At 39.1% G+C, this 22,066-nt stretch overlaps 2 protein-coding genes across 2 annotated transcripts in view; one reads left to right on the top strand and one right to left on the bottom strand.

Moving 5' to 3' along the window:
* The window catches only part of LOC134677128 (chaoptin), a 28,610-nt gene extending 22,338 nt beyond the window's left edge, over positions 1-6,272 (bottom strand). The window contains exons 1-6 of the mRNA XM_063535587.1: positions 6,131-6,272; positions 5,371-5,544; positions 4,919-5,019; positions 4,079-4,248; positions 1,746-1,898; positions 591-694 (exon numbers count right to left, since the gene is read on the bottom strand). Coding sequence (XP_063391657.1) covers positions 591-694; positions 1,746-1,898; positions 4,079-4,248; positions 4,919-5,019; positions 5,371-5,544; positions 6,131-6,144 — 716 coding nt within the window. The 5' untranslated portion in view covers positions 6,145-6,272. The remainder of the gene's footprint in view (positions 1-590; positions 695-1,745; positions 1,899-4,078; positions 4,249-4,918; positions 5,020-5,370; positions 5,545-6,130) is intronic.
* Positions 6,273-10,488: 4,216 nt separating this feature from the next.
* The window catches only part of LOC134676908 (3-hydroxy-3-methylglutaryl-coenzyme A reductase), a 34,514-nt gene continuing 22,936 nt past the window's right edge, over positions 10,489-22,066 (top strand). Inside the window, exon 1 of the mRNA XM_063535290.1 lies at positions 10,489-10,637. The gene's annotated coding sequence lies outside the window, so the exon portion shown is untranslated. The remainder of the gene's footprint in view (positions 10,638-22,066) is intronic.

Genomic DNA, 22,066 nt, shown 5'->3' on the forward strand with positions numbered 1-22,066 from the left:
GAATGTTATGAAAGTGAAGGAAGCGAAAGAGGTATGTCAGGATCGTGGCAAGTGGAAATCCGTGGTCTCTGCCTACCCCTCCGGGAAATAATTAGGCTTAATTATATGTATGTATGTATTTTATAGTAAAATATTTTTTCGCTTACAAAGGGTCTACAGGAATTCGACGCAGGTCTACAGGAAGTAACAGCTAATATTACTCCCAATGCAGTATTTTTTAAATATATTATACTCGTATCACTGTCATGTCATCTGAAGAAGTTATAGTACATCAAGTGTTTGTCAAGCTGTCATTATTTTTTTCTAATTTAAATATGTATTACTTTTTATATTTGTTATATAAATAAATAACTTATAAATGTTAAAAAAGTCAAATGCTTATTTATAAAAACTTTCTGATTTTGTTAATCAATACTTTTTTATAAAATATTAAATTTTAAAATAAATCTTTTCCGTTTCATACGCAAATAAATGATTTTTTTTTATATTAAAGTTTGAGCTAAACCCTTACTACACATTAATTTCTAATTGGAGAATAAATAAACGAAATAATTTAAATAAAAGTAAATAAAGTAAATGTGCATATTTACCTTATGTCTAACACTTCAGTGTCCCTGAGACCTTTAAATTGACTCCTCTTTAGAGTAGCCAGCCTGTTGCCGTGCAGGTCCAGGATTTTCAGCCTCTTTAGATTCTGAAATAAAACAAATTACGATAATAATTATTAAATAAATATTATTAATAAAGGAGATACAAATAATTATTGTTTTTATGGTTTTTTATGTGTTTTTGTATTTTACTTTTATATTCATGTTATAAATGACCTAGCCTAAGAAGAAAAATAAATAAATGAATAAATGTGATATAGAGAGACTCTCGCTGGGTGGTTGGATCAAGGGTCAGATGCAGAAGGCGGTGATCTTGGACACGGAGCCGATGGTCCGCCGGTTCCTCTCTCTGCGGCCCTGACCAGTGACCACTGGTAGCCAGGGCCTTATAGTTCGTTTTTTTTAGCATTAGAAAGAACTTGCAAGAAGGTAAGCGATCTTGACATGTCTTTTAATTGAAAAACGCTTTTTAAAAATCAAAAACTATTACTTATGAAAGCAGAATAAATGTTCGTATTAGATTCATAATTGTTACATGTTTGCCGAAACTTATTTTTAAAATGTGTTTTTTAATTAAAAGACACATCAAGATTGTTTACCTTATTTCTAACGCAAAAAAAACGAACTAAGGTTCGGTTTTTATAATGTGTTTAAATATATGTATTTTTAAGTGTTTTTGTATTTTACTTTTATATTCATGTTATAAACAACCTAACTTAGAAAGATTAATAAAGCTAAATATGAAATGGCTACTCGGAGTAGTAGCCTACTCCATTCAGAAAGTATGGCCTATTGTGCCCTTAATTTAACCTAGTGTGCGCTAGTGGCGCCAACGTTGCATCGAACAGCAGCCATAAAGATTTCGCCTCGTCGCTACAAGTACATGCGGCCCACACCAATATTGGTGTCTAGCAGTAGTGGTTGCCGCGCACCGCTTCGGCACGGACGCCTGCTCGCGCTTGCGCCACCTAGCGGCCATATCTAATAGACGCGTTCTGTTAAAGAGAGAACCTTCTATACCTAGTAATATTATTTGTTCTGTGGTGTGGGCTCAATATCGCTTCTGACTTTTTGACCACCCGCGGTGGTAAAAAGTGGCCATTGGCATCATAACTCAAATTTTCTGAATAATCTCACCTGAAAAGCTTCCACAGGTATGTCATTCAACAATCCATTGGTAATATGCAGTTTCTCGAGCCGGCCGGCCGCTTCGCTGCCCGCGAATATGTCTTTACCCAGTTTGGTCATGTGATGACCGTCTATGGATAGGATGGATAGGTTCCCCAGTATCTGAAAACACACAAGACACAACTTATCGTAAATAATAAAATCGGACAAGTGCGAGTCGGACTCGCGCGTGAAGGGTTCCGTATCATTACGCAAAAATAGGCAAAAAAAAGGACACGTTTGTTGTATGGGAGCTCCACTTAAATATTTATTTTATTCTGTTTTTAGGGTTCCGTACCCAAAGGGTAAAACGGGACCTATTACTAAGACTTCGCTGTCCGTCCGTCCGTCCGTCCGTCTGTCACCAGGCTGTATCTCACGAACCGTAATAGCTAGACAGTTGAAATTTTCACAGATGATGTATTTCTGTTGCCGCTATAACAACAAATACTAAAAACAGAATAAAATAAAGATTTAAATGGGGCTCCCATACAACAAACGTGATTTTTGACCAAAGTTAAGCAACGTCGGAAGTGGTCAGTACTTGGATGGGTGACCATTTTTTTTTGCCTTTTTTTTGTTTTTTTTTTTGCATTATGGTACGGAACCCTTCGTGCGCGAGTCCGACTCGCACTTGCCCGGTTTTTTATTAGTATTTGTTGTTATAGCGGCAACAGAAATACATTCATCATCATCATCATCTAAGCCATAAGACATCCACTGCTGAACTTAGGCCTCCCCCTTATGGGGGGCGAATGCCATGATCGCCACGCTTGGCAGGCGGGTTGGCGATCGCAGTCGAGTACACCGAATTTGAGGGACGCTGCTGCCCGTCCACCGGTGGTCTTGGACGTAGTTTAAGGACATACCCGGGTCCAGAAATACATTATTTGTGATAATTTCAACTGTCTAGCTATCACGGTTCATGAGATACAGCCTGGTGACCGACAGACGGACAGTGGAGTCGTAGTAATAGCTGGTAATAGGGTCCCGTTTTTAGGGTTCCGTACCCCAAGGGTAAACGGGACCCTATTACAAAGACTCTGCTGTCCGTCCGTCCGTCCGTCGGTCACCAGGCTGTATCTCACGAACCGTGATAGCTAGACAGTTGAAATTTTCACAGATGATGTATTTCTGTTGCCGCTATAACAACAAATACTAAAAACAGAATAAAATAAAGAGTTAAGTGGGGCTCCCATACAGCAAACGTGATTTTTGACCGAAGTTACGTCAGTACGGGCGGGGTCAGTACTTGGATGGGTGACCGATTTTTTTGCCTTTTATTGCATTATGGTACGGAACCCTTCGTGCGCGAGTCCGACTCGCACTTGCCCGGTTTTTTATTAGTATTTGTTGTTATAGCGGCAACAGAAATACATTCATCATCATCATCATCTAAGCCATAAGACATCCACTGCTGAACTTAGGCCTCCCCCTTATGGGGGGCGAATGCCATGATCGCCACGCTTGGCAGGCGGGTTGGCGATCGCAGTCGAGTACACCGAATTTGAGGGACGCTGCTGCCCGTCCACCGGTGGTCTTGGACGTAGTTTAAGGACATACCCGGGTCCAGAAATACATTATTTGTGATAATTTCAACTGTCTAGCTATCACGGTTCATGAGATACAGCCTGGTGACCGACAGACGGACAGTGGAGTCGTAGTAATAGCTGGTAATAGGGTCCCGTTTTTAGGGTTCCGTACCCCAAGGGTAAACGGGACCCTATTACAAAGACTCTGCTGTCCGTCCGTCCGTCCGTCTGTCACCAGGCTGTATCTCACGAACCGTGATAGCTAGACAGTTGAAATTTTCACAGATGATGTATTTCTGTTGCCGCTATAACAACAAATACTAAAAACAGAATAAAATAAAGAGTTAAGTGGGGCTCCCATACAGCAAACGTGATTTTTGACCGAAGTTACGTCAGTACGGGCGGGGTCAGTACTTGGATGGGTGACCGATTTTTTTGCCTTTTATTGCATTATGGTACGGAAACCTTCGTGCGCGATTCCGACTCGCACTTGCCCGGTTTTTTTACCCTTTGGGTACCTTTGGGTTTGTCACGAAAAAATCACTACCCTCCCCCAACCAACGTGCTGATCACGTTGATTGGGGGAGGGTAGGCATAAGAAGACCTCACGTGTATTTTTCTACATTGAACGAAATTAAAATTCGGTCGAATGAAAAAATACACGTGAGGTTATGTGGGAGGTAGCCAAAAATATCACCAAGGGCGAGGGGGGTAAAAAAGTAGCCGAAAACACCTCGCGTGATTTGTGCACAACCCCAAAATGGTGCTTACCTTAAAGGCGTCCTTAGGGAATGTAACAATATCTGTATTCTTCAAATACAGCTCTTGCAACGTTCTATTGACGCCTAGGAAAGCGTTTTCATCTATGGTAGTTAATGGGGCGTCTCTTATATGTAGTACGCGGACTGACGAGCGATGGAAAAGAGATCCAAATAGATTCTCTGAAACAACATAACAAATAGTAAACAGAATTTATACTCTGTATATTTAGGTATTTAAATAAAAGTAAACAAAATCTACCCTCAAAAGGCTGCTTTGTGCCAGTTGAGGGTAGATGGAAAACATTACGTGATCAAATAATGTAGGTTAAAGTCGGGTCGTACAGTGACAGATCCAGGCGGTTTTGTATTTGGTTGGATAACCAATAAATGTTATAACTACCCGAAAATGTACAAAATTATTTGTTTAGTCTTATTTAAATACCTAAAGATACCGAGTTATAGCAATAGTATAAATGCGTATGTCAAGGTAAATTTAGTAGCCACAGTAAATTTACTGCCATCTTTTGACACAGGATTAAAACTTATAGAACGCCATTTGATTTTGATCCTTGTTCTTTCATTGATATGTGTTAAAATTGTTAAATATCAAATGGTGTCGCCATCTACACGAGTATAGGCCAAACGTATGGCACCATCTTTTCGGGCATATTTTTTTTTCGAAGTTACCTTTTCGTCTTAGACTTGATTTATCTCAAAATATCTTTTGGCCGACAAAAAACGTATTATTCGCCAAAACCACGTGTAATTTAGTGAGATTCGGTTTGACCCCCTCCCCACTGAAGCCACACGAGATTAATGGACGGCCCCTAATCCAAAATGGCTTACTTACGTATGGGGCATTGTTTTAGCTCCAGTCTCTCTATGGGCAGCCCTAAGCCAGCTATGTTGCCCAGACCAACGCTCAGTACTGCCAACCCTGAGTTTTCACACCTGAAATTTAAAAAAAAATTTAAAATTTATGGCATACAATTTAAGCTGAAGTAGCATGACAAATACGAACGTTTCCGAGAAAATACGATGGAAAACAATTATGTACCACATGAAGCACATCTGTAATGGATGAGCTCATGAGTAGGTGCTTAAAAACTGGACAAGTGCGAGTCGGACTCGCCCACCGAGGGTTCCGTACTTTTTAGGATTTGTTGTTACAGCTGCAACATAAATACATCTGTAAAATTTTCAACTGTCTAGCTATCACGGTTCTTGAGATTCAGAATAGGGTCCCGTTTTTACCCTTTGGGTACGGAACCCTAAAATATTATGATAGATAAGATAAGATACCTGACATATAGCCCAGCATCTGTCCCTTTCTCACACACACATGGATGCAAGAGATGCAGATTCTCTTTCGGGCATGGATAAGCTGGGCCCGGGGGTTTGTATTCCGAATTTGAAAATGGGAGTGTTGCCAGGATGATAATTAGAAACTGTGTTGCCATGTTGGTAGGTTGTGATCTGAAAACAAATGTTAAAAAAAAATCTTTATAATAAAATTACCAACAACAAATAAAACCCACATCACTAGAGTTAGCTTGCATTTTTTATTGTACATACTGCAAATAAATTGGCTTAAGCAATCATTCTCAAAGTGTACACCGCGGAGCCCTAGGGCTCTGCAAAGCCTCCTTGGGGGCTCCGCGAGAATGCTTGTAATAAAAAAACTTCTATACGCCTGGTCCATAGTCCGAATTTTTTATTTTATTTAGGGCTCGATCAAACATTTCGCTTTCCAGTAGAGTTCCATCACAAAAAAGTTTGAGAACTACTAAAGCAAAGACAACCTTCTTTCAAGGAGACTACTTTATGGACTTCCCGAGCGAGAATTCATAAAAAATTCGTCATCCGAGGTCATCAAAACCCGTTTGCATCATTAATAAATACGCATTACGCATTCCCAAAGGCTATTACGTTCTATTTAATAGGGCCTTAATAGCTCTAAACTCTATTTTGTTATTGTACTGTCAATGCAAAACATTTTTTTTAATCCAGGAACTTCATGCGAATACTTTCACTTACAAGAACTTCTAAAAACAATTATTACCTGTCAGTTTTCATAGTTCACAGTGAAAAATAACAGTCACGGTAGCTGGTGGTAAATTTTCACAACTTTTCCATGCTTAATATCGCGATAGAACGTAAATAATGTTCTAATTTTTCAAGCTACACTACCTACAACTCCATGGTCAACAAGAAACTAGTTTAGAAAAAAGAAACCAATGGAAACCATAAGCAAAGCAATGATAGAGTTTTGACGTTGACGTTTGAATAATGTTGCTAGCACTGTCACTTAATTGTGATTGGTATATTTTGCGATACCAGTTTAAACAAATTTCATTATTTGAAAATATTATATATTCATATACATCTTTTTAGACATTATGTCGTCATGTACGGTGCAAAATAATTACCGTTGCAGTAATAACGCAAACCTGAGATCGTGGCCTCTTCCTGTCCCCGATAATTGTACTCGACGCAATTACTTTGCATTTAGCGGATGGGATTTATTATTTTTTCCTCTTATATTTTGTTCCCGGCTTTGTAATGTCTTCTTTTCAATATGTAGTGGGTTCAACGATAACATGGTGGTTTGTTTATTCATACACTGGTTCATTTGCAAAATAAACTCGTTATGTGGTATAAGCCCTATTAATGCACCGTATTACTACTACCTCGTTTGGCAAATTATAATAATATCTCTTTTACTGTGGGTATTTTGGGTTTATCTTGCTAGGCCAAGTCTTATGCCGTGGATTATTGCATTTATTAAAACATTCAAACGTGCAACAACTACCTTTTTTTCCGAAGAAATTGAAACGGATAGAAGTGTTCCAGAGAATAGGTATCGCAGATATTGTTTTAAAAAGTCTGAATTACTAAAATAAATGATGCTCCTCTGCTGTAACAGAAGACTGTGTAAAGAATATGTTTATTTTTATATGTTATATATCTTGCTTTATATTCGTTTATATTTTGTTAATAACTATGAATTATACCTACATTAATATAAATATATGTACTAACTGAATTAAGTATATCATTGGCAATAAGTTTTGAGCAGTATAGGTATATGTATAGTGCGACATAAAATGAGAGTAGTAGAAATTTAATACAATGGAACAAAAAAATCCATTTTAGCATTTTACGCTATATACTTACTTTACTCTTTGATTTTCCGTCAAAAATGTGACAGTTACGTAGGAAGTGGCGCCCTCGATCAATTATTTTCTACATAATTATGTTTATGTCGCACTGTAGCTATCTATCTATAACAGGCGTAGTCGGCGTAGGCGAAGTGGGCCTTCGCATGGTCCTCTCCTCTCCTCGCCCACGCTCTCACGCCCCAAGAGACTCCTTCGAGCACAGTGAAAGAAAAGGGCCTCGCAGATGCGACTTCGCCGAAGTCTAGATTAGTTCACGCTACGCCACTGGCACAGTATAATAAAGAGTACTAACTATATCTTTTCTTTCCCATTAATACCTACTCACCTTATTAATTTATTTTGTCAGGTATTTAGTAAGCTACTTTATTATAATTGTTAAAATCATGCTTTGTATAACAATGTATTGTACCTGTTTTACTTATAGGTATGTCTTTGCAATATCTGCTTGCCAATGTATCTTACATTAATCAAATATTATAATAAAGTTGTTTATTAATGGGTAATAGAAGAGCAAAACTCTTGATATAACAAATTGTATATGATCCTGTTTGCATATTGATTAATGTTTAGTGTGAGTTCATACATTTGTAGCAAATGTATGAACTCGTACTAAACAATAATCAATGTGTAAACGGGCTGTAGGAATGCATATTGACGTTAATGCTTAATTTTAAATGATTCTCCATTCTCGTGGAAAAAATTCCACGAGAGGGCTCTCTTTCTCATATATATATATATATTATATATACTACTCTTTGCAATGGGTTTGACCACTGAAATATGAAACCTTATTATATAGGTCTATGGGTTTGACGGTTACAAAAATACTATAAAAATACATTTAAAATGACACTTAGTGACTGTCACTTTTAAGTAGTCGAGTAAGCTGTAAATTTTAACGAAATTTATTTAAGTGCAATATTCTACCATGGCTAATCGACCTCCTCCTGGCAGAAAACCTCCTCCTGGCAAAAAACCTCCTCCCAGATCAGTTCCGAGCCACCTGGAGGCTAATGCAACATCATGTGATCCTCTGCGCGCCAGCGCGTTCAATGTAGGTGGCGGCGATGGCCTCTTCTCAAACAATTGGAGTGATATACTATGCTTTCCCTACACTCTATGCATCAAATTTTGGGAATGCTGTACTGCCCTCTGCTCAGGCACAAATTATTGCATGATCTACTGGCTCATACTTCAATGGATTTCGTGCAAAATTACACAGATGACTACCCCGCACCCTATCGTATACCCATACTTTTTCAACATATTTTTCCAAGTGTTTGCTCTAACAATCTTCTTTTGCACGGTTTGGCGCTGGTACGGAAAGTCAACGTTGGGGCCGTATTTTAGAGCGTATTGGACTGCGTTGCTAGAAGTGCACCACGGCCCGGATTGGGTCAAAAGAAACGTAACACGGCTTTCATATAGAAAATATTGTTTTAGAAAATCTGAGATATTTGAAGTGCCTCTGGATAACAGTGGGCTGACTATAATTGCGAATTATATTTTACCATACTTAACTGCAGCTTTTCACTATTTTATTACGAAAATTATACATTGAGATATGTGTATTTCTTTTATTTTTCACCTCTCCGCATTATTATTTTTACAAGTTTTTATAACAAAACTTCCGTGAGACACACGAGAAACTACCCTCATTTATGGCATTATTGTCAAATGATGGGTTGCACACTGGTTGCACACAACACTCACTACGTCATTCGCTAATGGTTCGCCCACACTGTCCACCGACGTAGTACCCAAAACAGTTTTCCAGCTTGTAGGCACTGACCACGCACTGACCAACCACAATCACGGTTAAAATTCGGATGACGACTAATTTCGATAGCCTCCCGTACTTTTCGCTGAATCACAAACTTTTCTTTCGCCAGCACGGTTACCTTTATCCACGAAACTTATATAGGGTGTTACTGACCATCGGGCTTTAAATCCAGGGCTCGATTCTACTCGCTAAACTGAGCTACTTTTATTATGGCACCAACCCCGAAATCCCGAAAATTTTTGAAGTGAAAACTTCTTTAGCGGCGCTGAGCACTTTTTGAGGTGTAGCTGGTTTGTTACTGCACACCGTTGTATGGGGACCTTGCACTTTGAGACTATACGCTGAAACTTGGCACAGTTGATTGTTAGCTGGTCTTGAGCAGATACAGACCGGGAGCCGAAGAGAGCCACCTCTCATTTAGTGGGGGGGGAGGGGGAAATTTCGACGCTGCCGCGCTTCACTTGGAGCAATATTTCTCTAAAACTATACCTATTAGGGCATGTAATATATCATTTTCGGATAAATTGAGGATGAGGAATCTAGTTTAGGGACAAAAACAATGCACTTTCTAACAAAAAAAGCATAAATGATATATCACATGCCCTAATAGTTATAGTTTTAGAGAAATGTTGCTCCAAGTGAAGCGCGGCGGCGTCGAACTTCCCCCCTCCCCCCCACTAAAGGAGACGTGGTTCTCGATGTCTATCGGTCTGTTTCTGCTCAAGACCAGCTAAGAATCAACTGTGCCAAGTTTCAGCGCATAGCCACAAAGTGCAAGGTGTCGTGCACTAACAAACCAGTGGCCTATTATATAATGCTACAAGTTACAATTTACAAGCGGAAGCCTCGTTCTAACACATAGGGTTAGAAAGAGACTTCCGCTTGTAAATTGTAACTTGTAGCTTTATAAAATAGGCCACAGGTAGTGGGGAAAAAATGATAAACTCGATTCAGCGTAACGCGTAACCATAGATTAGTATATAAGTATATGTTATAACACCGCAGAGCCCCGGCTATCCCTGTTCTTCATACTACGTATGTGCTCGGATAATCTAGTGGAAACTTACGACTTACTACTTAAATACGTGAGTGACCCGTTTTTAATATATTTAACAAGTTTTTATAGTTTGGCAGTGTTTGACCCATGCACGGAAGGGAAGAATGAATGAGCGCGCCGAATGAATGACTTCTTTGTTTTGTGGGCCCTTCAAACATAGAAATAATCATACTGTCTTTGTCTTACGCTAGTACCATCACTCAAAAGAAAGAGGTGAGTATAATTTTCTTGGTTCTTACTGACTGACAAGTTGAGTTTTATCACGCAGATTACAGCAAGATTACAGTTTGAAAATTCCGCGAAAATACTCTTTTAGCAGAAAGTATAGCTATTATTATGGCAACACTAAAAAAATAAAATAAATGGTAGTTCATGGTTTTTGTGTCAGTCCACTCCAAATGTGACTGTGACCACAGGCCGCCGAAAGTGTGTCAGTCAATGTTAACATTATTTCTCAATATTTAATTATTTCCTAGTGAAACGGTGAATTTGGCGGCCTGTACGTTCGTCCGGGAAACTATAAGTTATAAACTACACATTTTTACTGGTGAGTAGTGTTTAAATGTTGCATGGGAATTTTTCCTGGTATAAAAGTGAAATTTCGATTTCACGTAACCCGTAAAGAAATAATTTGAATAAGAAAGAGGTTTCCTTGGTTCTTTGTTGGGTTTAGTTTCTTAGTATGCACATGTTGAATGTATTTAGGCCTCAATTATTCTTTTATTACCAGGTCATGGCTGTTTTAATCTTGCGTGTTAAACCAAACTTAGTCATTTAAAGTTATTGAGATATCCGGCGTAGAGATGTAAAACAGTAATTTTCATAATTATCTGATAGTCTCCATAACCGTAATTATTCAGGTGCTTTAAAATAAAGATCAGGCAGGGATCATATGAATAAATTCACTTGAAACGAAACTTATATTAGAGGCCTCCTCCAGGTCTTTCCATTGGGGTAGGTCTGTGCCTGCTCGGTCACTACAGCAGAGAGCGCTTCGCTCTCGGTCAATCGGTCAAACGAACTAGTTCGGTCTTTTAGTTCCTTTAGTTCAGTTCGGTCTTTGAGAGCTGGGAATGTATGAATCGATTTTACCTTAGTTTTTTTTTCTAAAGTTTTGGCAACTGAATTACGATTCAATTGTACGATACTATATGACGGTTAAACATCAAAAAGCTAGACACAATAAAATAAAATAAATAATATAGAAAAAATATTTGATTTTTTTTCATACTTTTCAGTAGGGCATGCAGGTACCGGTCCCGGTACCAAGAATTTCATTTCCCGGTTCTGGGCATGGCCGGAACCGGGATTCCCGGTTCTTCCCGGTTCTCAAGGCATCTTTTGATTACTTTTAAGAAATTGTTTCTGTTAGCGTACAATCTTTATGAATGACTTATTTTCATATAAATAATTGCATAAGAATTAATAAATGACTTATTTTATTATAAACAAACACTTAATTGGCGTTCCAACCTATTTTACGAAATTAACCGGCACACATTGGCTCCGCCTGGGCCGAGCCACACGGCCGTAGCGTAGTCGATGCACTCAGCACTCTATGACGGCACGGCCTGCCTTCACGAATGCCTACTTTACTAGGTTAATTTATCGGGTTATTTGGGTCCCGTTTCATAGCACCATTATTAAATGTTATATAATGTCCCGAGCTAAAGTAGTAATACATTACTACTATTGAAATGGGAATAAATAGTCATATGATGAGAATCGGGAAGTACCGGTACCGGGTCTTCAGTACCGGTTCTTTTGATACCATAAAATTCCCGGGAATTCCCGGGAATATGAGAACCGGGAATTCCCGGGAGCATGCCCTACTTTTCAGGTTTAGAACTGTTTGTCATTTTTAACCATTTCGTTCAGTCTATTTTCTGTTTCCCTCATGTCAAGCGCTCATCAATATCAATCCCACTGAACTAAAGGACCTAAAGACTTAGTTCCTTTTGGTCCTTGACGGGATTTCATTCTTAACAGTTCTTAAGGCTCCTCTTCACGTTGGGCCAACACCAACGCCAAAGAGGGACGCATTTATGCGTTAGAGGGAGCAAGTGATATTGCTATCTCATTCTACCGCAGGGCTGCGTTCCTCGTTGGCGTTGGCCCAACGTGAAGAGGAGCCTTTAGTTCATGACCGACACAAGCCTACATTGGGGTCTGTCGTGGGCCACTCTTCTCCAGTCCGGGCCCACTGTGAGTTTGAGTTCATCCTCCCATCTTGTTCGAGGTCTCCTCTGACTCCGTGTCCAACCTCTTGGGTACCAATACGTTACGATTTTGCACAATTTTACCTACTTGTCTCTCAACATGTGGCCAGTCCATCTCTAAATCTGCTGATCTATTTTATTTAATGAGTATGTTGGTCACTTTTGTTTTTTTGTCTCAGGTCTTTATTTCTCATTTTGTCTAGTCTGCGTGTTCTCATCATACTTCGTTCTATAGACCTCTTCTTCCTCAGCGAGTATGCGCCCACTGTTGGGCATACGCCTCTCCAAATCTCCTCCAAGCAGCCCTATTTGCTGCTTCTCTCTTCCAGAGTGGGCCTGCAATCTTTTCAATGTCATCCTCCCATCTTGTTGGAGGTCTGTGATCCTCTGGTCTCTTTGAACGAGGCCTCCACGCTAGGACACGCTTGCTCCATCTCATATCATCTCTGCGACATATGTGCCCAGGCCCATTTAAGAGTAGCAATCCGTCGGCCGATGTCTACTACTTTGGTCCGTCGCCGGATCTCCTCGTTTCTAATTCTATCGCAGAGAGATATGCCGAGCATACTGCGTTCTATAGACCTCTGGCAGGACTTAAGCCTGTCTCGGTGCTCTTTGTTGAGTGTCCATGTCTCACATCCGTAAGTAATGCAGGGTAAGATAAATAAATATTATAGGACAATTTTACACGGATCAATCTAGACCCACGGTAAGCTCAATACTTGTGTTGTGTGGGTGTGTGTTGTGTTGTGGGTACTAGACAAGGATATATATAATTTTTTTTTTTCAACTTAAATCTTAATCAGATGGTTTGTTTCTTTTTTTTTTAGTTGCTATTTAGGGTGGTGTTCCACTGAGCACCATCATCAGTTTACGTGGGGGCTTATTGTCTCCGGTCTAGCCCTAGGATATGCCATCTTTTTAGCCTCGGTATGTAGTCTTGTTCGTTTAACAGGTTTCTGGCTAATTTGTTGCAGTGGATTTGAAGTCTTTCCTTGTACTTTTATATAATTATATGTAAATACTTATATACATAGAAAACATCCATAACTCAGGAACAAATATTTGTGATAAACACACAAATAAATGCCCTTACCAGGATTTGAACCCGGGACCTGCTTCGTAGGCAGGGTCACTACCGAGTAGGCTAGGAGGCCGTCTAAGATACATGTGTTAAATACTTTTCTTAGTGGTGGTGCTGCTGAATTGTATTGCTGAGATTAGTGGACTTCGTCACTTCCTTAATATAATATTTTTTCCATCCATTTGCTATTCTTGTATTTATTTCTTTGCTAGTGAGGTCTACCGGAGATATCAGGTGGCCAAGGTATGTGTACTCTTATATTCTAGTAACGTCGTATTTATGTTTATTTCTGTTTTTATTGAATTGTTAAACGTCTGTGTTCATTGTTAAACGAACTTTTTTGCTTTCCTTGCATAGTGACTCGATCATACTTTGCAGTTTCTTTGGATCTTCTTTAAATAATACAATATCATCTGCAAATCTAAGCTGGTTTAGTTTCTTACTATGTGACCCCCGAGTAGTTTGCGGAAAATGTTTTCAAGGACTGCAGAAAATAACTTGGGGGACATTGGGTCTCCCTGTCTCACAATTCTTTTTACTCTGAACTCTGGGTCAATTTTTTCCAGTTGAGCTCTTGCTTTGCTATTTTTGTCATCTAAGGTTTATTTTTTTATATTTCTATGAAATAATAAGTTGTGTGAGGACTGAGGAGTATGGTAAAACTTGTTATTAATGATATTATAGATAAGCAAAAAATTTTATTATAAAATATCGAACAGCTCGCTAGGATCCATACTAATATTCTCTCTCTCTCTCTCTTTAGCCTTTTTCTACCCTTCGGGTGTAGGCCTCCTGCTTTTACGCCGTTTGTCAGGGTCTTGTGCAACCTGGAGCCACTTCTTCCCCGCAGTCCTTTTGATGTCGTCGTCCCATCGCATCTTGGGTCTACTTTGAGGACGCTCTTCCCCCCATGGTCGCCACTCGAGTAGTCGTTTACTCCACGAGTCGGTCTTTCGTGCTATATGACCCGCCCATCCCCACTTTAAATTTGCTACGTGTTTTACAACATCCGTGACCTTGGTCTGCTTTCTCAGCCACTCATTTGTTTTACGGTCTATACTAATATATATATATGTATATATATGTATTATAAATGCGAAAGTCTGTCTGTCTGTTACCTCTTCACGCTTAAACCGCTGAACCAATTTGGACTAAATTTGGTATGGAGATAGTCTGGGCCCCGAGAAAGGATATCTATAAGGTAGTTTTGGTTCATAATCATCACCAATCCAAGCAACGGAAAATTTCCAATTTTCTCGAGAACATTATCTTATTATTCTCATACAAATTTTAAGACAATAACAAATTTATTCTTCATTGTTTTCTTTTCTAGTTACATTTAAGACGAAACAGGAGCTGAGTTTTAAATATTTTAGGTAAATATACCCGTCTCGCTAACGTTAAAAACGCTAAAATCCTGCGTATAAATCTCAAAAATCGAGGTTTCGTACTCCTCTGTTTCCTCCTCCAAAACTTAACCAATCGTAACCAAATTTGGAAATCTAAATGATTATGAAATTATCTGTGTCGGACAGTTTTGCTTTTTTGGCTAATTGATATCAGTTTTGAATGCCACGCCTGTCGCCTCTCATTGCGGCATAGTCAATTAGGCCATTTTGGCCATTTTTGAAGGGCTCTATTAGCGCCTTAAAAAACAAAAATATCAAGAAAAGCAAAACGGTCCGACACAGATATTGACAATATTAATCTGTGTTGAAAAAATCATTGCTCTAGCTTCAAAAACCACGGAGGAAAACGAGGAGTACGTTTGTATGGAGAAATGACCACTCCTGTTGGCTCTTAATACAAATTTATTCCTGTAATTCACCAAAAATTCATGAATAGGTAGAAGAAGTTAACTTTCAAGTGAATTTATTCATATGACCCCTATGAAATTGAAATTGCATGATGCAATTGCAAAAAGTACCTTAGGGGTCATCCATTAATTACGTCACACGAATTTCTAGGTTTTTTTTGACCCCTCCCACCCTCCTTGTCACACTTGGTCACATTTGGCAAACCCCCCCCCCCCTGTGACGTCACATTTATTCTACTAAATCGCCAAATCGAATTAAGTAAGTACTTACCTAAGTATTATTAATATTTTATCAAAATATTTTTGACGATATAAATATTAGTCATTTTATACCCCAAAACTGCTTATGAAAGAAAATTAAACGAATAAAAATTATTTATCGTTTTAAAAACTTGTTATTTAAATGTACAGAGAATAAAATAATTTAAATAAATTTTCAGTTATAGTATGAATTATCTCAGATGATTTTTTCGAGTTCGGGTGCTAATCCGTTAAACAAAAGCCTTTGTTTCTTTTAAGAGCGGTCTACAGCTCGTGCCAAAGCAACCATGTCGTTTAAAAAGCAACTATCGTGATAGTATTAAGGTTCAAATTTATATGACAGCTTGTTCAGAGAACAATTAGGGTAGTCTTGTTTTTGGAGATAACAAAAACGTGTTATCTCCGAATGGGCTGATTCAAGAATTTGAACCATATAATTAATTAGAATGGTAAATTTGCTTTTTAAATGGGTTTGTTCCCGTTACTTACGTCGGGGCTATTAGCAGTAAACATTGTAACCACTGCATAAAGGAAACAATATCTTTTGTTTAACAAATTAGGGTCCGAGCCCGAAAAACTCAGCTGAGATTATTCATACTACATATACTGATGAAGTTAAAGTGACGTCACAAAGTTTGTGTCTCCCCCCCTCCCCCATGTCACAATATGTCACATTTTCTTGACCCCCTTCCTCCCCCTAAACGTGTGATGTAATTAATGGATGACCCCTTAGGGGCTGTCCATAAATTACGTCATCGATTTTTGACGGTTTTTGATCGATCGTTTGATACGTCGCATAGTGCCGCAATAATGTTTGTTAGTTTTTGCATGCATTTCATTTAGCATATATTTTTTTTCTTCTCATACAATGTATATATACCTAAGACACTTTAGAGGATACCCCAAAAGTTCACGTACTTACCTGGCAATTCTGTAGAGCGGTCACCACGACACAGGCCTAGCCTAGTGTGGGATCACTGAGCTAGTTATGTAATTTTATCTTCTTTCTTTTAATAAACTAATTTTTAAGGTTCCATACCCAAAGGGTAAAACGGGACCATATTACTAAGACTTCGCTGTCCGTCCATCCGTCCGTCTGTCCGTCCGTCCGTCCGTCCGTCCGTCCGTCCGTCTGTCACCAAGCTGTATCTCACGAACCGTGATAGCTAGACAGTTGAAATTTTCACAGATGATGTATTTCTGTTGCCGCTATAACAACAAATACTAAAAACATTATAAAATAAAGATTTAAGTGGGGCTCCCATACAACAAACGTGATTTTTGACCAAAGTTAAGCAACGTCGGGAGTGGTCAGTACTTGGATGGGTGACCGTTTTTTTTTGCTTTTTTTTTGTTTTTTTTTTGCATTATGGTACGGAACCCTTCGTGCGCGAGTCCGACTCGCACTTGCCCGGTTTTTTTTAAATGTCGGAGCGGCGTTAATAATAGCGTAAGCGCCAATCGCCATAAGGTACCTTTACCCGTGGGACGTCACTATGTTTACCATAGCTACTTTGTTACGTATGCCATTTTGACAAACATCTCACGTACACACAGCCTACGAGACGTGAATACAATTTATGGTCAGAATACATACCTTACAAACTAACATAGGTTCCTGTTACATACCTATAATCAGGGTTGGGCAGTATTTCAATTACATGTATTTGAAATACGTATTTGAAATACATTGTAGTATTTTGTATTTGTATTTCAAATACTACCTGGAAAAGTATTTTGTATTTGGTATTTCAAATACTGCACTCACATGTATTTTGTATTTTGTATTTCAAATACTTCAAGCTTCAAAATACATTTCTACAAAATACATTTTATTAAATTCTATGATCCTAAAATGGAACGTTTTTTTTTTAATATAATGTACAACTTGTACGAGGGCAAATATGTACCATGCGCGAGTTATTCTGCGCGGAACTTTTCGTCAACAGCCAGGGGATAGAGTCATTACAGTAGTTTCCGTCCATGCTCTAGTTTTCGACCACTTGACAGATAGGCAAATAATATATTTCATTTTTAATTTACTATTTGCAGCAATGTAGGTTTATATTCAAATTTCGTCAAGTGGATGAAAACTAGAGCTGGACGAAAACAAGCGCAATGACCATACGTTTTTAGGAAAGGATATTCGTTAAACAAACTAAACGATTAGACAAAAAGAATTAAAAGTATTTTGTATTTTGTATTTGAAATACATTATTTTAAACACTGTAATTTGTATTTTGTATTTCAAATACCAGTCACCAAAGTAGTTTGTATTTGGTATTTCAAATACTTTTAAAAATGTATTTTGTAATTTGTATTTGAAATACGTGGAAGCCAGTATTTTGCCCAACCCTGCCTATAATAATAAATGTAATCATTTCTGCAACACAGTTTTCTGTCGCATGGTGTGTTCCGGTGTACGATTCGGCAGATTCCCACGGAACTGCCGAAATACATTGATGTATATCTCGGGACGGGCCTTAAGCCGACCACTGACTAACAGTCCGCCGGTCGATATCGGCCGGTCAGTTGTTCGGAACTGTCAAATTATTGTTCTAACTGACAGGCCGATATCGTCCGGCGACCTGTTAGTCAGTGGTCGGCTTTACGGGCACTAAAAATGGTACTAGTTCAGTGGTGTCACTCTTAGAGCCATTTAAAAATGGTACTAGTTCAGCGGTGTCACTTACGAATTTTGAGCCAATCGTGCAGCCTAACGCAACTATAGTTGCGACCAATCGCGCGCGTGATGCGAACTCATCAACCAATCGCGTTGTAGCGGTGTCGCACCGCTGTATTGGCCCCATTCATGCCCCTTCTTATGCCCGTAGGGAGGCGTGTGTCACTCCGCGATTTAATCGCTTTGCTACAGGTAGCTAAAAGTGCATCCGTTCGGCCCCAATTTTGGGTTTTGCCATAAGCCGCGCGTGGCGCTGTCGCCACCTAGCGTCCATATCTGTGCTGATCGTAACAGACGCGTTTTGTTAGAGAGCGAGTCTTCTGTACTTAGTACTATTATTTATTCTGTGCCGTAGGCCTTAAGGCCAGTCCTGAGATATACTCGTACGTCAATGCCGAAATATTACACCTTTCGGTCACAAGTCCGCGCTCGCCATGGTTTCCATAATATTCTAAAAGTTATTCGCAAAGTTAACTTTTCTGAATATTGGATAGCGAAATTTAAGTGGATACAAGCGCTAATATTATTTTTATGTCGTGATATAACATTTGATTGTTATGTAAATTAATATTATTATGCGCAAACGCATACAACTTGACGACATATTGATGACGCACTCGACCTTATTACTTAGTTACTTATTATATTACACCTTTAACAATATTTGTTCAGGTTTAATACCAATTTCTATTAGATATACTTACAGCTTGGCAAAAAAAGTAGAAATTAAAAAGTGGCAACACTGTAGTGTCGTCCCTTTCAAACCAATTTATATAAGAAAAAGGGACGACACCACAGTGTTGCCGCTTTTATATAAGAAAAAGGGACGACACCACATTGTTGCCGCTTTTATATAAGAAAAAGGGACGACACCACAGTGTTGCCGCTTTTATATAAGAAAAAGGGACGACACCACAGTGTTGCCGCTTTTATATAAGAAAAAGGGACGACACCACAGTGTTGCCGCTTTTTAATTTCTATTTTTTGCCAAGCTGCAGGTACATAAGCTCTACTGCTGACCTGACCTGCTAGCATGAGTTCCGTTCTCGCGCGACTCCATACATCTAGCCCGAAATCAAGCACAGAATATATTATAGTGCTCATTATCATCATATCAGCCTTTTATTGCCCGCTAATATGTCGTCCAAAACCAATAAGAACCGTACAGAAAGAACACTTCCTACAAAACCGAAGTTTGACAGCGATTCAGGGACGAATCATGCTGTTCCTATCTAATGTATGGCACTATCCCTGTCAGCTATTTAGGGTTGTCAAAATTCAAGTAATTTTATCTGTGGTCAACTGGTCGTACACGCAAAGGGACGTCAAGCTGTGCCAACCCCAATAATTGCTCGGAGCAATGCTGTGCTATAACCGCGAAAATCGAAATTCGCAAATTGCGGGCATTATTCTCTGTCACTCTAATTACGCCTTCATTGGAGTAAAAGAGAATGATCCCCGCAATTTGCGAATTTCTGTTATCGCGGTAGCCCCTCTGAGCCGAAAACGCCGGAACGCTTTCCTACCCCTGCCCATAGCCGCCAGTTCGTCGCCACTGTCATGCACATATCCAATATTTGTTTGTAAACAGATTGGTCGAGGAAGTGTGCCAACGATCAAGGCCACTAGAGAAAGCGAAGGAAATTAACCGCTACGTAATAATCAGGGCAAAAAGAGCCTATAACCATTGAACGTACTTTTTAAAATTAGACTCTAAGATGTACTTTTTAAGGTATATTTTTGAATACGCTTTTGTATAGCCGGTTGGTGTTGAAGATACACTAAGTCATCTTCCTCGCGTTGTCCCGGCATTTTGCCACGGCTCATGGGAGCCTGGGGTCCGCTTGGCAACTAATCCCAGGAATTGGAGTCGGCAATAGTTTTTACGAAAGTGACTGATATTTGACCTTTCAACCCAGAGGGGAAATTAGGCCTATTGGGATAATAGCGGGACCTTATTACTAAGACTACACTGTCCGTTTGTCTGTCTGTCACCAGGCAATGAGATACATCTCTAGAACCGTGAGAGCAAGACACTTGAAATTTTCACAGATGATGTATTTCTATTGCCGCTGTAACAACAAATACTAAAAAGTACGGAACCCTCGGTGGGCGAGTCGGACTCGCACTTGGTTTTTTAGTTTTTACATTACGTATACATTTGACGTGCCCCTCCCCCGTAAAAACCGGTAGACTATTTTCAGTGGCGGATTTGCCCTAAGGCACAGTAGGCAGTGTTGCCAACTTGGCATAATTGATGCCAGATCTGGCATATTTTCACTTGCTTTGGCACCAAAATTTTCCATTTAGCATTTGGCATATTTTTTAGCATAATTTAGTCTAAGCCAAGTTTGCACCAACTTGGCAGCAACAATATGCGCCATCGTCTTATGTGGTTCATATTTTCATATGAATTTTTACTTTTGTGGACGGATGGACGTCGACGGACTATATAAAGTTGGTCAAGCAGATCTTGTCAGTAGAAAAAGGCGGCAAATTCGAAAAATGTATGTGTTTTAAGTATCTAATTTCAAGTTGACATTTTAGCATATTTCAAAAATCTTTGGCATAATCTAGACATTAGACCAGCATTTTTTCAAAATCCGAGTTGGCAACACTGACAGTAGGCCCGGGCCTAGGGCTGCAAGATATTTAGGGGCGGCAAATTGTGACAAAAATTCGCTGATGGTAACAAGAAATAACTCAAAATGTAGTCAATATTATGGGTGCCTTGAAAGGGGCGGCTACAGGGCCTGGGGCCTAGGGCGGCAAAGACTGGAAATCCGTCGCTGACTATTTTGCACCGAAAATTACAGACATGGCGTCTATGTTTGGTTATATCCTCTAAGTGTATAGTAGGTACATAATTGCGTCACATAATTAGCATATAGTTAGTGTTGATATGCGGAGAATACCAAAGATTTTCCTTTGTTACATTCTACTACACTGTTAACTGTACATCGGTGGACCTTATGCCTTTTGTAATAAGGTCCACGTTTCGAGTGTTGCTGTTACGTAGGAAAAACAGTACAGTACGTGAGATCTTAGAAGAACCTTCGTAATTTAGAAAAAGACTTCGGTTATCGGCGGTAACGTACGAAGGTGATACTGCTGTTCTGCTTTCTTAATAGCTGATAAAACTTTTTGAAGTTATCGTAAAAAGTTAAGTGGACAATTAGCATCAACATAAAATAAACCCTAATCTAAAGGCACTTAAATTAAATTTCGCTAGATAACTATATTGCGATTAGACTTATTGTCATAATTTAAATAAACTGGAATCAGAATTTGAATTTCGACCGGAGGTAAATTTGAAAACAGAATGTCATCTCACCATGTATCGCTTCTGGAAGAAATTATATAGAGCTGAGAATACCTATCGCATATTGGATTTTCTTCGATCATACAATCAGACGTGGCACGCACACGCATTAAAAGACGTGCTTGGAGTGTCGATGGACGAATGAGTAGAGGGCGTGCACCCAGAAGATGGACAGATGTGGTCCAAGACGTTATACCAGGACTTCACTCCAGGCAACTATACAAATGGCTGAAGATCGAACGGCCTGGAAAGCAGTGACAGAAAGAATAGCCCAATAAAGTCACGTCCCTCAGTCATGAGGTCACGACCAAGAAGAAGGAGAAGTAGATTTGAATTTATAATATAAAAGTAAAACTTCAAGATTAGAAAATTGCGTTAATATTACCATTTTTAATGCTAGGGTGTGAGCCTATCATCATCACTATCGGAGTCATGTGTATCAATTATAAATTGGTCACTGTAGTTATCAATTCTATTTTCGTATTTACGGAAATTTTCTTCACATTTAACTGCGTGCTGACAAACTTTTCGCCAGTCTTCCGGACCGATCATATTAATCTTTTCTTGGAGAAGATTCCTGATGCTTGTCAT

This window comes from Cydia fagiglandana, chromosome 25, assembly GCF_963556715.1.
Source record: "Cydia fagiglandana chromosome 25, ilCydFagi1.1, whole genome shotgun sequence".
Taxonomy (NCBI): domain Eukaryota; kingdom Metazoa; phylum Arthropoda; class Insecta; order Lepidoptera; family Tortricidae; genus Cydia; species Cydia fagiglandana.